The sequence below is a fragment of the Tursiops truncatus genome, chromosome 1 (assembly GCF_011762595.2).
Source record: "Tursiops truncatus isolate mTurTru1 chromosome 1, mTurTru1.mat.Y, whole genome shotgun sequence".
NCBI classification, from domain to species: Eukaryota; Metazoa; Chordata; class Mammalia; order Artiodactyla; family Delphinidae; genus Tursiops; species Tursiops truncatus.
In genome coordinates, this window is record NC_047034.1 from 177381950 (window position 1) to 177396823 (window position 14874).

Sequence of the window (14874 nt, forward strand, 5' to 3'; positions counted from 1 at the left end):
CCTGTTCTGCCTCTTAGTGGGTCTGCTAGCACCTGTGGTGGGACTAGAATTTCCACTGGATCGAGGGCTCCAAACCTCTGCTCCTTTGCTTTTTGCTGGGGAGGGTGTTGTTAACATGCATGAAATGAAGAAGTAGAGGAACCTGCCTCTGTTCTCAAGCATCTAGAGTTATTCTAAGACACATTTGTTGTGAAGGGTCATGAGGAAGGATAAAACACATGGCATTTTAAATGTGGGCATTATGGTCACTCTCCCTAGAAAATTAGATTGACTGCAGATGCCTTTACTTCTGAGTCTTTGCTTGTAGTGTGGAGAGTTTTTACATTCCTTTATAGTCACTGCTTCCCTTAAAATCATTGCTTCTTAAAAAAAAAATGTGTCTTAACTGATCATTTTAAAAAATAACCTTTAGACTCCAGCTGTTGAGAGCATCAAAAATAATTACCCAGCCACCGCCATGTCAGATGTAATTTACGAAAGTGCCCTTCTTCCCTGAGGAAAATCTAATTTGGTTTACTTCATTCCATCTCTGATTGGCTGCCTTGGTTTTCTTTACTATTAGAAAATATGTTCACGTTAAAATTTAATAGAAAGTTATCCATAAGATACTAGATTGGTTTTCTTTTTCTTCATGTGTGTGAAAAGTTCGTTGTAATAGCATGTTCAAGCTAGTATTCTTTACGTATTTCACTTATTTCCTCACAAAATATTTATTAAAAATAAAGCAGCACTTGGCAAAGCTGTTTCTCTTTGTGAAGATGGGGAGCATCTATCTGAGTAATATATTCAAGATTTTGTCTTGGTGTGTAACCTTGAGCAAGTAATTCCCTTTATTGAAGTTTCTCCATCTGACTATGGATAATCTCATGGGATTCCCACTCCCCCTTCTTCAGGGATGCTGGAAACAATAATTGAGGCTTTATCAAGTTATTTAAATTATCAGAAAGTGGTCAAAAAGAACCCAAGAGCTGTTTTCCTTTAGCTTAAAATTATTTGTCATTTAATATCACCTTTAAAAATTTATTTTCTATAAAAGGCATGTGCTTTGTCATTTATTTATTTATGCAGTGGCTTTATGGGCCCTGTCTTTGATCCATTAAAGGTAAATGCCATTGTTTTAAATTTTCTTTTTCTTTTAAAGACTGTGTGTATATCGAGAGTCGGAGGCCAAACACACCGTATTTCATCTGTAGCATCCAAGACTTCAAACTGGTAAGCATCTTTTCATGTGCTGTTGATTCTACTCTGTACCTTCTCTTTTCCCAGTTCCACTGGCTGTCTCTTTTGATTGCTTCTCTATCGTACTGACTTGGTAACCAGTTCAGCTCTGAGTGCTGACTGCCTGGTGACTGCAGCACTCAAATAAGGCAGTAATCAGCTTTATAACACTAAGTGTAAACAAACGTTTCTGAAGTTTTTATTCATTTAGTAGCTGTTCTGACAACTATTTCAGAGATTCCCTTGAGCTCCTGTAATAGTTCATTTTTTCTCAGTCATTGTGAAGAACCTGATGTAAAATAAACTTTGGATTTAATGATGAATTGGGGGAAAAAAGAGAATATAAATGGGCCAGAGATGATTATTTTCTGTGGCAGTTGTAATTTACTTAGGTATTTTAAGCAAATATGGAGTGTATCTTGAACCTTTTCTGGGTGTCTCCCGTGGTGGAGGTCGGGGAAGGAAGTTTGGCTTGGGGATGATACAGCTACAGTACTTTCTCATTAAAAAGTACTTCGGTACTTTTACTTCCACAGGTACCTAAGTGCCAATGTTGCCAGTGTGAAATCTCTTGTTTTTAGACCACTGGTTCTCACACTTGGGGCTTTGGAGCCCCTGATAACCCTAGAGATTTTGCAGAGGTCTGTAAATAAGCATTCTCGGTCTCAAATAAACTAAATAAATATACTTCACACATGTTTGTACAACTGCTTTTCAAATGTATTAATATGCTGCTGTGATTTTTTTAAATTAACTTATTTAATGAAAGTACAGAGTTAAGAATCACTTTATTATGTATTTTCCTCAAGCAATTGTTATGTGAAGTGCTATCGGAGTAGTGTCATTTGGGGAGTCTTTTGAAACATTTAGATGTTAAGAAAGGATCCTGTACAGTAAATCGCCTACATACGAACAAGTTCCGTTCAGAGAATACGTTCCTAAGTCCAACGAAGTTAGCCTAGGTACCCAACTAACACAATTGGCTATATACCACTGCTTTTACGCTTGCTTGCAGACATCCTGGGCTTGAAATAATGATACTGTACTACTGTATACTGTACTGTACAGTAAAGTACACAAAAGCACAACCACTTGTAGAGGATGCACGCACATGACAATGTACGCCAGACACATGCACTAACTTACGTGATTGCACATGTGAATGCACGTTTGCGTCTTTGAAAGGTCGCAACTTGAAGGTTCGTATGTAGGGGACTTATTGTACTTGAAGGTTGTGAACACTGTGTACATTCTTAGGTCTGGAGAAATCCTAATTCTTTAGCTTTGTAGAGATATGTGTCAGTATCTGTGAAAGCCAGCCATTATTTCCAAAACGCTTTGTAACTTTTGATAATACTTGTGCTCTGACATACATTGTATGTGACATTTCAGCCTAAAGAAAAGTACTGTAGTCTGAACTCTGCATCTCCTTTTTTTTTTTTTTTTTTTGTGGTATGCGGGCCTGTCACTGTTGTGGCCTCTCCCGCTGCGGAGCACAGGCTCCGGATGCACAGGCTCAGCGGCCATGGCCCACGGGCCCAGCCGCTCCGCGGCATGTGGGATCTTCCTGGACCGGGGCACGAACCCGTGTCCCCTGCATCGGCAGGCGGACTCTCAACCGCTGTGCCACCAGTGAAGCCCTCCTTAGTTTTTTTTTTTTTTTAAATGCATTTTAAATGACTCCAAATGTCCAGTTAGTATATGCAATTGAGTTAGTTAAAAAGTTGCATGCCATTTATTTTTCTTTGTTCAAAAATTATCACGTAAGTAATAACATGCTTTTTGCTACTTTAAAAGAAAGTAAAATGGGCCATTTACTGCTAAGATTTCTTTATTCTTGGTAGGCTGCTTTTACCTTCTAGTTTTACAAGGTGGCCTTGTGGTTTAATCTTGTAAATCACATGCTTTCTGCTCAGATTTTATGTCAACATGAGGTTTTACCATTTTTTAGAGGTCTTTGCTATTTATTATATGTTGCCTTCCAAAGACTGTTTTTTACAGACGCTGCACTGACATCTGCAAATCTGGGCGGTGGCCTTGTTTCCTGAAGAGTTTTCTTTTGCTAGTGGTGCTGCTACTGCTCTTTCCCTGCTCATTGTCTTTGTGTGTGATCTTTACCAGATATAATACCACCACACCATGGAAAAGATACAGCTGTGAAATAAAACTGCAGAGATTTTCCTTTTACCTATTAGAGTCTGAGCCCCTTTTGTACAATTTTTCCACGTCAGCAGGTGCCTTCGTGTTTGAATGGTGTCTCTTATGAAATGCTGATTACAATGTGATAGTTGCTGTTCAGGGCAGAGGTTCCTGCTGAGCTACAGTAATTGCTCAGGGTATTAACAGCAATAAAAGCTGAAACTTCTGTCATCAGGATTGGTCTAGTACAGCACATTAAAGCTGTCTGCAGAAACAGCGTGGGAAGTGGGGTGCTATAGGTTTAGATACCTTTTTCTAAGTCACATATTGCTATGAGAGATGTTTTTGTTTGAGTTCTGTATTCAGCACGTATTCACAGTTTCTGTGTAAGAATAACAGCGATGTTGAAGACATATTTGCTCCTGGAAGGGATGTGTTTGTTGTCTGGATACCCACTTCCTTTCCTTGTTTCTCAATACTACTTCCAAAAAGATAACCTAATAGGTAAGAATAATCATAGACTTCTTTTCCTTCAGCTTAACCTATAAGGGGAAAAGATGAACAGAAGGAAATGTTCTTTGTTTCTTTGCAAGATTTCAAGAAGAAGAAATTGGAGTTGGTTTTGCCCACAGCAGATACCATGCATGGCAAGTGGAACAGTGGAAAACAAAAACCCAATAGCTTTGACATGTTGTTGATTAGTTATGTATTTTATCTTTTTATGGTTTGAGGTTTAACTGAGAGATGTATTTCTTTGTTTATACCATAAATTAGAATCAGTCCTTTTAGCATGGTGAGTTTTGAGAACAAGATGTGTTTTGGGACTGTCAGAGGCACTGGGTGAACAGGAAGGGCAGGAAGGGGAGAAGGGCAGGAAGCTGGGAGAAGCAGAGGATTTTGGAGCAGCTGTGCAGAGAGAGAGAGAGAGAGAGAGAGAGAGAGAGAGAGAGAGAGAGGGAGAGAGAGCGAGAGCACGAGTGCTCTCCCTGAGTCCTGCTGTATTGGTGCTTCTTCCCGTTGGATTCTTAGATTATCCTATTGTCTCTCCTGAGTAGAGGGCTCTTGGGCCAGCTTGAGCAGATCTCTAGTAAGCATAACTGAAAGAGCTTGCTATCCCATCTGCATATGCTGTGCTCCCATAGCTTTTCTAGGTCACTGTGTTTGCTTTGAGGGTTTTGTTCCCGAATGAGTCACTGTCACCACGGAGCAGTATAACACAGAGTGCAGTTAGGAGCGTTTTGGGTTATCACCAGTGCCTTCGACAGGCATTTGTTGAAAGCCTACTTTGTGTTCTTTGTTGAGCGCAGCACCATAAGGGGGACTGAAGAATCTAAGATATAGTTCCTTCCCTCAGTGATCTTAGGTTGTGATTGGACAGACAGTGGCTGTGGTGTTAACTGGATGTCAGCCCTCTTTGGGGAACCCTGAACAGGACTGATGTGGAGGAAGCCATTCACGTAATGTCCTAAGAGCAAGATTCCTTACTTTTACTAAAAAACAGTAAGATTCCATTTTTATAGAAGTCCAGGCCTTAGCATAATAGAATTAATTTGCTATCTAGAAATAATCATGGATTCTGAGAATGCTTAACAAGGAGATTATTGAGATTAGTGGTTTCCATTCAGCATAACACCAAGGATCCTTGTTCCTTGTCTGGCTCTAGTAGTGGTGCTTCGTACCTAATTCTTCATTCACAGATAAGTAGTTGAAGCCATTCCTCTAATACTCTGCATGGGAATTCTGTGTGGATTCCTAATGAGTTTCTGTCGTTTGTTAAATAGAAAGAATATGATGTTTGTTTCCTTGAGTTATATAATTATCAGTTCTTTAGCTGTTACATGAGATGAATTTTCAGCTCGGATAGGTAATTATTACAAATACTATTTTGAGCAGCTACCATTGATTCATTTTTGCTCCTGTTTGGCCTAGTAAAATGTAATTGTCTTTAAAATTAAACCTGACATTCCTTAGAGTTGGGGATACGTCTTTTGTGACGTTAGGCTATTTCCAGTTGACTTTTTAGGGCTCAGTGTGTTGTCACTGCCCTGCACGGATGCATGTGCTCTTGTGTCGTTTCTGTTCCTAACAGCATACGTTTTCAGTGCTGACTTTGAACATAGAGTAGTGGAGGGCGCCTGCCACTTGTTACCTTGGGGAAGGCACATCTCCATTGCTGCTGTGAGTGGGGGGCCGAGCTCGTTAAGGTGCAGCGCCATGTACACCTCGTTTCACAGTCGAATGTGAGCAGCTGGGGGAGGAGCATTTGGAGTTTGCTTCCAGTTCCTGGTCTGTACCTGTAACCCTACGCAAAGGCTGGTCACCCCGGTCACCCCAGTGCAGCAGTCAGGGGCTTCAGCTTAGGTTCCACTTACCGTTGAAATTGCCTTCTCTCCACCAAATTGAGTTTCTCAGAAGTGTATTAAAAGCAAGAAGCTGCTTTTCCTTCTTTAAAATGAAAACTTACTGAGAATAAGTACTCATATCTTCTCGTTTTTTTTGTTAGAGACCTTTACGTAGATAATGCTGGGAGCTAAGGGAGGTTTCGTTAACATGCACTCTTGTGTACATACGTGTGTACACACAGTGAGTTAATTATCATTTATGTATTATACACCACACTTATTTAATCCCAGCTTGGTTGATGTGACCACTCAGCACAGAATGTATGGTGTATGGGCATTCAGGAAATGGGCATCATTTTAATATTAGGTCAGCCTTGTATTGAAAACTTTTTGGGGTGGGGGGCAGGAAATCTGCATTAATTTGAACATGGCTAATTCAGAATTTTAGATTTGATTCTGGGACTGAGTTGGGGGATGGTAGAGTGCATGGGTTGGGAGCTGGACTTTGACATCAGCTGGTCTGTTCCATCAGTTGCTATCTTCCATGACCTTGGGCAAGACACTAACCTTGCTGTACTTACATATGAAGTTGGGATATAAAGCACCTACCTTGCAGATGGGTTGTTTTTAGATTAAAAGATCAAACCTACAAAGTGGATAGTGCAGTGCCTGGGCCATGGGATGCTCGTGACATTGACATTGAGTTGGTGCTCTAGGTTTAAGCTTTGTAAGGGCAGATACCACCACGTCTGTTTTATTCATTGATGTATATATACATTGCCCATATAAGATCCATACTAAATACTTACTGAATATTGAATGAAGTTACATTTCAGTGGAAAAAATTGACTGGATAAAGTTTTCAAAAATCTTTAGTAGTTGTTTGATACAGTCCATGCATTAACTACAAATTAATCTTCCATTTATTAAACAGGCCAAAGAGATCTGCTTCGTTACCTTCAGTTAGCCTGCAATGTGTAGTATTTTATATATTTAAATAATAAAATTCTAAAAATACGTTAAACCTCAGTTTTAATTTTCTTCAGGAAGTTTATGTGAGTGTAGCCAAAGTCATAACAGTTTTTAGACATTCTGTTTCGAATTTGCTATGTCACTGACTTCTAGCAAAGATAAATGAGGGCTTAGTCTATATGTAAACATCCCAGAGAAGGCCAGCAGATATGAAAAATGCCATAGGATGTGATGACTTGTTTCCGTGTGAAACAGTAGCTGTTTTCTCTTTCGGTTTTTTATAGTCCCTCAAGTTAGGCCTGCAGAATTGAGTCTATTTGTAGTTTCTTTTTCTCTTTACCCTCTTTGTTCATTCCCTGTAAAAAGGTCGGTACCACTTGGTTACAGCTTTGTGTCTTGAGTGTAGTGTTGGATAATGAAGTGAAGACTTTGAAGTTTGTTATCAAGTGTTCTCAGTTTATAGAGTGAGGAGTTACATCTTACTTAGTGGAAAGTACAGCAGAGACAGTTCTTTAAAAAGAGTTGTTCCTTTGTTAGTTTAATTGTTCTCACCTGTCAGGAGTGGGTGCATGGTGGGACAGTGCTCTTATACAGTGATTTCTAGGTCAAGAAAAAGTTGGAGAAAAGAAGGAAATTTTGCCATTTGCAACAACATGAATGGACTTGGAGGGTACTTTGCTAAGTGAAGTAAGTCAGACAGAGAAAGACAAGCACTGTATGATATCACTTTAGTGTGGAATCTAAAAAATACAACAAACTAATGACTATAATTTAAAATAAAGAAACAGACTTACAGATATAGAGAACAAATTAGTGTATCAGTGCGGAGAGGGAAGAGGGGAGGGGCAAGATAGGGGTAGGGGATAAAGAGGTACAAACTATTATGTGTAAAATAAGGTACAAGGATATATTGTACAACGTGGAATATACCGAATATTCTATAATAACTGGAAATGGACTATAATCTTTAAAAACTGTGAATCACTATATTGTATACCCGTATCTTATATAATATTGTACGTTGTATATACTTCAATTAAAAAAAAAAGTAAAAAAGGGAAAAGGTTTGAATTACTGATTTGGTGCTAGAGTATTCTTCTAAAGGCCACGCCTTCCCCTACCCCAACCTTCTTTGTTTAAAATAAAGGTCATGGTTGCTTAGTTGCTATCGATAAGCATTGTGATAAACTATAATGGGGTATTGAGCTTCCTCCATGCTGTGTTTGGAGTAACCCACCAATAATACATATATGTGCAAGGATTAAATGTCCTTTTCATGTTGGAATTTGAAGTTTATAATTTTAAGAGTGGGATGCTATCGCTTAGCCCTGAGTTTGATGGGCATAGTCAGATGCTGCGTTGTTGGGTATCTGCTGTGCCTGCCCCCCACCTCCACCCCAATTATAGGACAATCATGTTGAAAGTTATTTTGAATCACCACAGCCTCTTCGCGTGATACGAGTGTCAATTAAGTGGAAGGAAGTGGTGACACAAGTGAAAATCAAAGCGAGGCTTTGGGAATAAGTAATCTCAGAACATCTCATTGGTTCCATTTACTTAGCTTCTCAGTGGTCTGTTTTCACTCATGGCTGACAGTCATCGTAGGCCACGTGGTATTTAAAGTTTTAATGGTTCACGATTACTGTGAAGTTGGGTAGTTCATTTTCTCCTAATGTATTTGGATTTTAGGACTCTAAGAAATCACTTAAAAAGTTTAATTATATTTACTTCCATAAAGTATCTAAAAATGTTATTTTAATGGTAAACCTGTTCTCTATATGTAAAATTTTTTCAATGCAAAAAACTCTAGGTATTCTGATTTTTTAAAAAAGGAACTTAAGAACGTTTGAGACAATCTGATATTTGCAGAGAGCTACTGTGCAAGAATACTGGTAAAATCTTGTCATTCCAACTCTTATTTCTTAGAACTGGAAATTTGTAATTTGTGTATATGTGGTTGTTTGTGTTAAGGACCAACTCAAAATTATAGAAGAAAAAATCCATTAGAAGAAACGAAAGAAAATTAGGGCAACTGAGATACTGTCAGCGTTTTCTGATTCATAAGTAAGAATAATGAAATGCTTTGAAATGATGCCTTTTTTCATGTTTAAAATGTTTTAATAATTACTTGAACTTTTGCACATTAAGTAATGCCAACATGCTTAGAAATGCTTCGCCAAGTGTTTTTCTGTTTAAAACCCTTGATTTGAATGAATAAGGATTTGAGTGGTCTGATTAACTCCTAGTGCAAGAGATTAACCACAGGTTCATTTTTATTTGATGCTTATATGAAAAGATCTTGAGTATACTGTACATTCTAGTGCACAGTTGAATCTTTGATTAGAAATTTGCAGTGCTGGTATGGGGAGGTGGGAGGTGTGTGGTGGAGAAGGCTATGGCTACTAACACTTGCTGTCTGTGCAGGTCATGTATATTTACTGTCCGTGGGGGCAGTGGGAGTCAGAGACTGGCCGCACAGGAAGCATATATGGTGTGGGAGCCCAGGATGCTCTAGAGGGTCGTCTGTAGAGAAAGAAAAGAACAGAAAAGAAAAGCATCATGATAAAGACATGCCCAAGATTAGCTCTTTTTCTTGGGATTTATCTTTTTTGTTTGTTTTCAGAGAGACATAAAAAGAAAATAAGTAGTTGATGGAGCATATTAAAATCTTGGGCCACAGGAAGCTGTTAGAGAGTGAGTCTTAGCTTTTTGAAATGAATTATATGTCTCAGGACTCCCTAAAAATGATTTAATATGAAAAGTTTGCTTACCTGTAATTTAAAAACCATCTTAAGAACAGAAATTCACATAAGTATTTGGATTTTATGGGGTTTTTAGTTCATTAAAACAACATGAAATTGGATTGGTTAGGTTTTGGGAAATGTTACGTACTCCCTAGAGTTTTTGAAAAGGGACATATTCAGACTGTCATCTGAAGTATCTTTTTTTGATACTTATCAGGACTGTGCTGGCTTTCAGAAGTTGCTCTTTAATATTTTGCTGGTTTTAAATGTTTTAAAAGTTTCTTAAAAAAAAAAAAAAGACATATGGTACATACCAAACTGGTTTTGCCCCTAAAAGAAATAATATCTTTCTTGAACTTTATGCTCCAGTCTGTTCATTACATTTACCTTGTGAGTAAATTAAAGCTTGTTTGAATGGTGTCTTCTTTTTCCTCTGGTGTTAAGCCTTTGTATGTTACCTTATCTTTAGCTTTACAAAGTTAAACTAGGACTTTGAGAAAATGGTAGGATCTTTCTTTGAGGCCCCTGCCCCCAGTACGTTGAGCATTTCCTTCTGAAGTACATGTCCTATGCCTCTGGCATCTCTCCTTAGAAACTCTTCTGAAAGCTCAGTTTGTCCACTGGTGGTTTATTTTATAGTCATGTTTATCTGACACCATTGCATTTTTGTTTTTGTTATAAGCAAAGCATGCCACTGTCACGGTGCTTTGACACTGTGTCACATCTTAACTTGGTTATTTTGAGGGGCACACACCATACCGCTTTATGACAGGCCCATACTGAGAGTGTGGAGCCAGAGGGTCGTATGTTCACGCTGGAGAAAGGAAGCAGCTCTGACTGATGTGCGGAGTTTAACTTTAGTGGCAGAACAGATTCGCTGAGACTTCAGAGGCCACCTGCTAAAGGATTTGTGCAGCTGCCTGCTTGTGTGCTGAGTGCCCCTAGTAACCAGGGTATGAGAGGACATTGGGCCTGTTAACTTAAAACTTTTTTCTCTTTTAGGTCCACAACTCCCAGGCCTGTTGCAGATCTCCACCTCCTGCTTTGTGCGACCCCCCAGCATGCTCTCTGCCGGTGGCAGCACAGCCGCCACAGCATCTTTCTGAAGCCGGGAGAGGGCCTGTAGGGGTAAGGAGAATCCCGTTTTTAAAAGCTATCAATATTTTATATCCCACAGGGTATAAAATAGGAATATCACCTCCCTCCCCAGAGCCCCTTTAAAAATGTGCTGTATCGTATGTGTTCTTAAAGGAGTAACAAGTACACGCACAGAGGAAGCAAAATACGGGACTTGCCTTACCCCTCTAGGACAGTTCCAGAAGTCGGGGGGCTTGGTGGTGGAGGGGTGTTGGCACCAGCAGAGAGCATGCTGGGCCGCTGCAAGGAGCAGGAGCTGGCAATCAGCAGCGAGTATGGACGTTGGCGACTGAAATAGGGGAAAAGGGGGTAAGTCTGAGTCCGCGTGCGGACTGCGCCTTTCCCCAGGATCACCGGGACTTGTGGCCCGTGAGTCTAAACTGTTCGGGCGGCTGCCCTCTCCGGTGACCTTCGGTAGAGTATTGCTCAGAGGTAGCTGGGCTTTTCTGCAGGGCCGGATACAGAATAAACGTTTGAAAGGCTTGGGTTGGGGAGTAGATGGAGTGCTCTCAGCTGTACCCCGGCAAATCCTCTGTTACCTGGTGATGATGTGGGGCGTTACGTGAGGTGAAGCAGGATGCAGTGTCTTCAGCTCTTTGTCCCCTGGAGCACAGGGCCTGGTGTTAGTGATCCACGAGGGTTACCTTTGTGCCGTGTGCCTCACCTTTTCTGGAAGCTCGGTGTACACACCTGTCTTCATTTTCCTTCCTTCATGAGGATTTAATGCTCAAGTTTTCTGAAGGACAGGTGTTTATTGTTCTGATTGACCGCTGCTAGTCACTAAAGAAGGTTAAGACCTGTCTTTCCCTTGTTTTACCTAATCTGACCCTGGGGCTCAAACTCATGCTTGATTAGGAAATAACACAAGAGAATAGCCCTCGTACATGCACGCACAGATCCAGATACTGGCAATATGCAACGACTTGTTCACTTGCCGTGTAGCATATTAGTATCTTGAGACTAGGAAAAGAGAGCACTCCTGATGGCCTGTAGCAGCGCTTGGGAAAGTTTTGGGAAGGTAGCTAGGTACTGAGGAGCCGGGTGTGTTTTTGGTACACCAGTAACACGTGGGCAGGCAGAGTGGAGGAGCTCAGCTCGCCAGGTGTACGTGTCAGCCTGTTCTTAAAAGCAATGTAGGCAGTGAGCCTGGTGAAGCTGGGAGTTGTGAGAAGATGCCGCAGGACGTCAAAGAAGAGCACAGGTTAGTGGGTCCTGGGAGGCAGAGGTGGGGATACAAAATGGGGCCGGATCGTTGAGGGTCTGAAAGGTTAGACAAGGTGACATTTTATGTTCTAGGCCGAAGAGAGCCTTGCAGGCTTTTTTATTGTGGGCAGGCCGATCTGCAGATCACTGCTTAAGAAGATTCATTGGGTAGAGTGTGGAGTGGGGAAAGACTGTAAAAGTTCCAATTAGGTGGCTAGGACTGTCATCCATGCATAAAATGAAGAGGACCAAGACAGTGGAGATGGGACATTAATAATTGTAATAAAATCAGGAATAATTGTCACAACATTTTCATGTTTAGGTAGTTGCCACTGTAATTTATCAAGAATTAGACCAGAGAAAAAGGTTCACATTATGGAAGCCTTGGAAGTCTTGATATAATAGCCATTCACAATGGAAGATAAAACCCAACGTAGTGGATAAAAATCTAATTTTAATCCCTGGAGAGATACTGACAGCTTAAGGGACAAATTAGCAGAGTCCCAACTTGACTGCATACTTCAAAAGCTTCAGCCTTTACCAGTTACCATCGTGTGTGTGTGTGTGTGTGTGTGTGTGTGTGTGTGTGTGTGTGTGTGAGAGAGAGACAGAGAGAGAGAGAGAGAGAGAGAGAGAGAGACAGAGAGAGAGAGAGAGACAGAGAGAGAAATGGTTTTTATCTTTCAGGCCAATATTATCTTTATTCTCTAATCAGTGTCAATGTCATTGTTAGACTGTTTCATTTACTGCAATACCCACTAACCAGGATTTGCTGAATGGATTTAAAGTTTTGCCCATAATTGATATGTAGTAAACTTTTTATATTAGCATTAGTGATGACGAGTATTTATTTTTTTAGCAGTAAAAATATTGTGTCCACTAGGGATTTAAATAAGTTCATGATGGGTGGTATTCTCAGATACCATCATATGTAGGTTGGAGAAGATTCTGTAGTACGATGATAAATCTTCTTTCAGTCAGGATGATGCTGCATAAAGCTAACGTATTGATTGTTCTTTAACAGCGCTTCATGCTGCCAAAGTCATTTGAGCTGGATCTGAATTGGATCCAGTTGGCCAAGCTCCCCTCCATGTGTGGAGTTCTCATAAATCCTGCAGGCACACACATCTAATACAGTGTAATGAGAGAGCTACTGGGAGAAAAAATTGATTACAGGGTTGCAGACAATATCATTAATGTTTCCTGCCGTGATACACCAGATGTCTTCCCTAATAGACTGTTTTTGTTAATTTAGTTTTTATAGGATAGCATTGATTGCATCATAATTTAACTTCCTTTGCATATTCAGGTATAGGTGATCTCTGTCTGTATACAAATGATGGCATCAACTCATAAGATTTAATTTTATTAATTTTTTATCTGTTCATTTTAAAAGTATTTGTGCTAGAAGGGCAACATTTTTACTTGTTCCCGAGAATCTGTTAGCTTCGATGTCTTCTAGCAAGAATTACTGATTTACTGGTAGTTGGTGGGAGGGAGGTGAGAAGGCAAAGAAAACATTGCCCAGATCCTCCCCGGACAGGACAGAGATCATCCCGCACCCCCAGCTGTTCCCAGTATCAGGGGGTTTAATTGGCGTGACAGAGGCTCTGTCCAAAGCAGAGAAGGTGCAGCCATTTAGAGGGGATTTAAAATGCACATTCATTTCCACTGTCATGAACGTGGCTCTGCGGGCTGGAACGCTTGTTGGATGCACCCATCCTCTCCTCGCTAAAAAATCAGTACTCCTCACTTTGGTATTTAGTTATTTAGCATTTTTATTTTTCAGTCGTATCTTTTTGTGTGTTTAAGACCTCCGTGGAGTGGCTGACACATATAAATAAGACAACATTGCAGTAGTGGGTTGAGCTATTTTATTTAAGTTACTAAAAAAAATGTTCATAGCTGCTTTATTCACAATAGAAAACTACTGGAAAGAGCCCAAATGTTATTTGGTGAGTGATTGAACCAAGTCATTATTTTTTTAACGACTGGTTTTGTTTTTGGGGCATTATCCTTTAGAGAACAATTTTTTCTCTTGATGAGTTCCTGTGTAACATAGGATGCGTTAATCAACCTTTCTAACCCTTAGTCTTCTCACCTCTAAAATGGGCACACTACTACTGTTTACCTCAAAGGGTTGTTACAAAGGTGATGAAGTAATTCATTAGATTGCTTAGCATGATGCAGGCATATAATAAGCATTCCTTAAGCATTACCTCTTATCACAGCGGGTTTTGTTGTACAGACTCAGGGTTAAATAATTTACTAGTTTTCTGGACATTCTTAATCTGAAGCCCATAGGCCCCTAGGTGGTCTCCTTGAGTTTAAGAGCGTCTATGAACTTTCTGGAATCGCTTGCAAAGTCTTATATGTATGTGCATTTCCCTGGAGAGAATATATACTTATCAACCATGGATGATAATCAGTAGATTCCTAAAATGTTGAAAAAAATTTAAAAACTAAGTTTAAAAACTGCTATTCTCTAAAGCCTCTTGAGGTGGGTCACTTAAAACCTCAAATCGGGAAAGTAACTGTTAAAATTATATAAATATTTAAAAAATTTCTTTAATTGAGGCTATTTTCCAAGTAAAGGCTATAATTAAAACCCTGGAAAAACAAACACACACCCTCAAATCAGCTAGCTGTTACGGAAGTCAACTAACGGTGGAACATTTACTTTGTGCCTAGGCACACTGCTACTCTTTTCACGTAGCTTAACCCGTTTGATCTCCACAACAATCTGTGACATTTATTTCATTTTGTACGTGAGAAAACTTGAGGTTTGCGCTCATATAAAATCTTGCCTTTGTATAAAAATCTGGCAGGACTGAGGTTTAACTCAGGAACTCACCTGGCCATGGGTAATCTTGGTTGTGCCCCTGGCTGACTTTGTACTGCATGGGTGACCCCTGCCTCGATGCCCCTTTGCCTTCACTTTACTAGTGAGTTCCTCAGCTGACGAGCTTGCTGCTCATTCACTTTGGAGAGTAGAAGGCTTCTGCCACTGAGAGTTTTACAGGCTGGCCTTTCCCCTGAATAGATGGACGGTGGTGTTAACAGCATGGTGTGGGAACCCTGTTTAGTATTGGTGAGTTTTCTTTTCCTGTTAGCACTTG

The 14874-nt window shown here is 40.1% G+C and overlaps 1 protein-coding gene across 6 annotated transcripts in view; it reads left to right on the forward strand.

Annotated features, from left to right (window-relative positions):
• The window catches only part of RERE (arginine-glutamic acid dipeptide repeats), a 428266-nt gene that overhangs the window by 196561 nt on the left and 216831 nt on the right, over window positions 1-14874 (forward strand). For 4 of the 6 annotated variants that reach the window (XM_033843759.2, XM_033843768.2, XM_033843763.2 and 1 more), the window contains exons 3-4: window positions 1142-1212; window positions 10418-10543. In XM_033843759.2, coding sequence (XP_033699650.1) covers window positions 1142-1212; window positions 10418-10543 — 197 coding nt within the window. The remainder of the gene's footprint in view (window positions 1-1141; window positions 1213-10417; window positions 10544-14874) is intronic. The other 2 variants (XM_033843770.2, XM_033843778.2) reach the window with 1 other exon arrangement.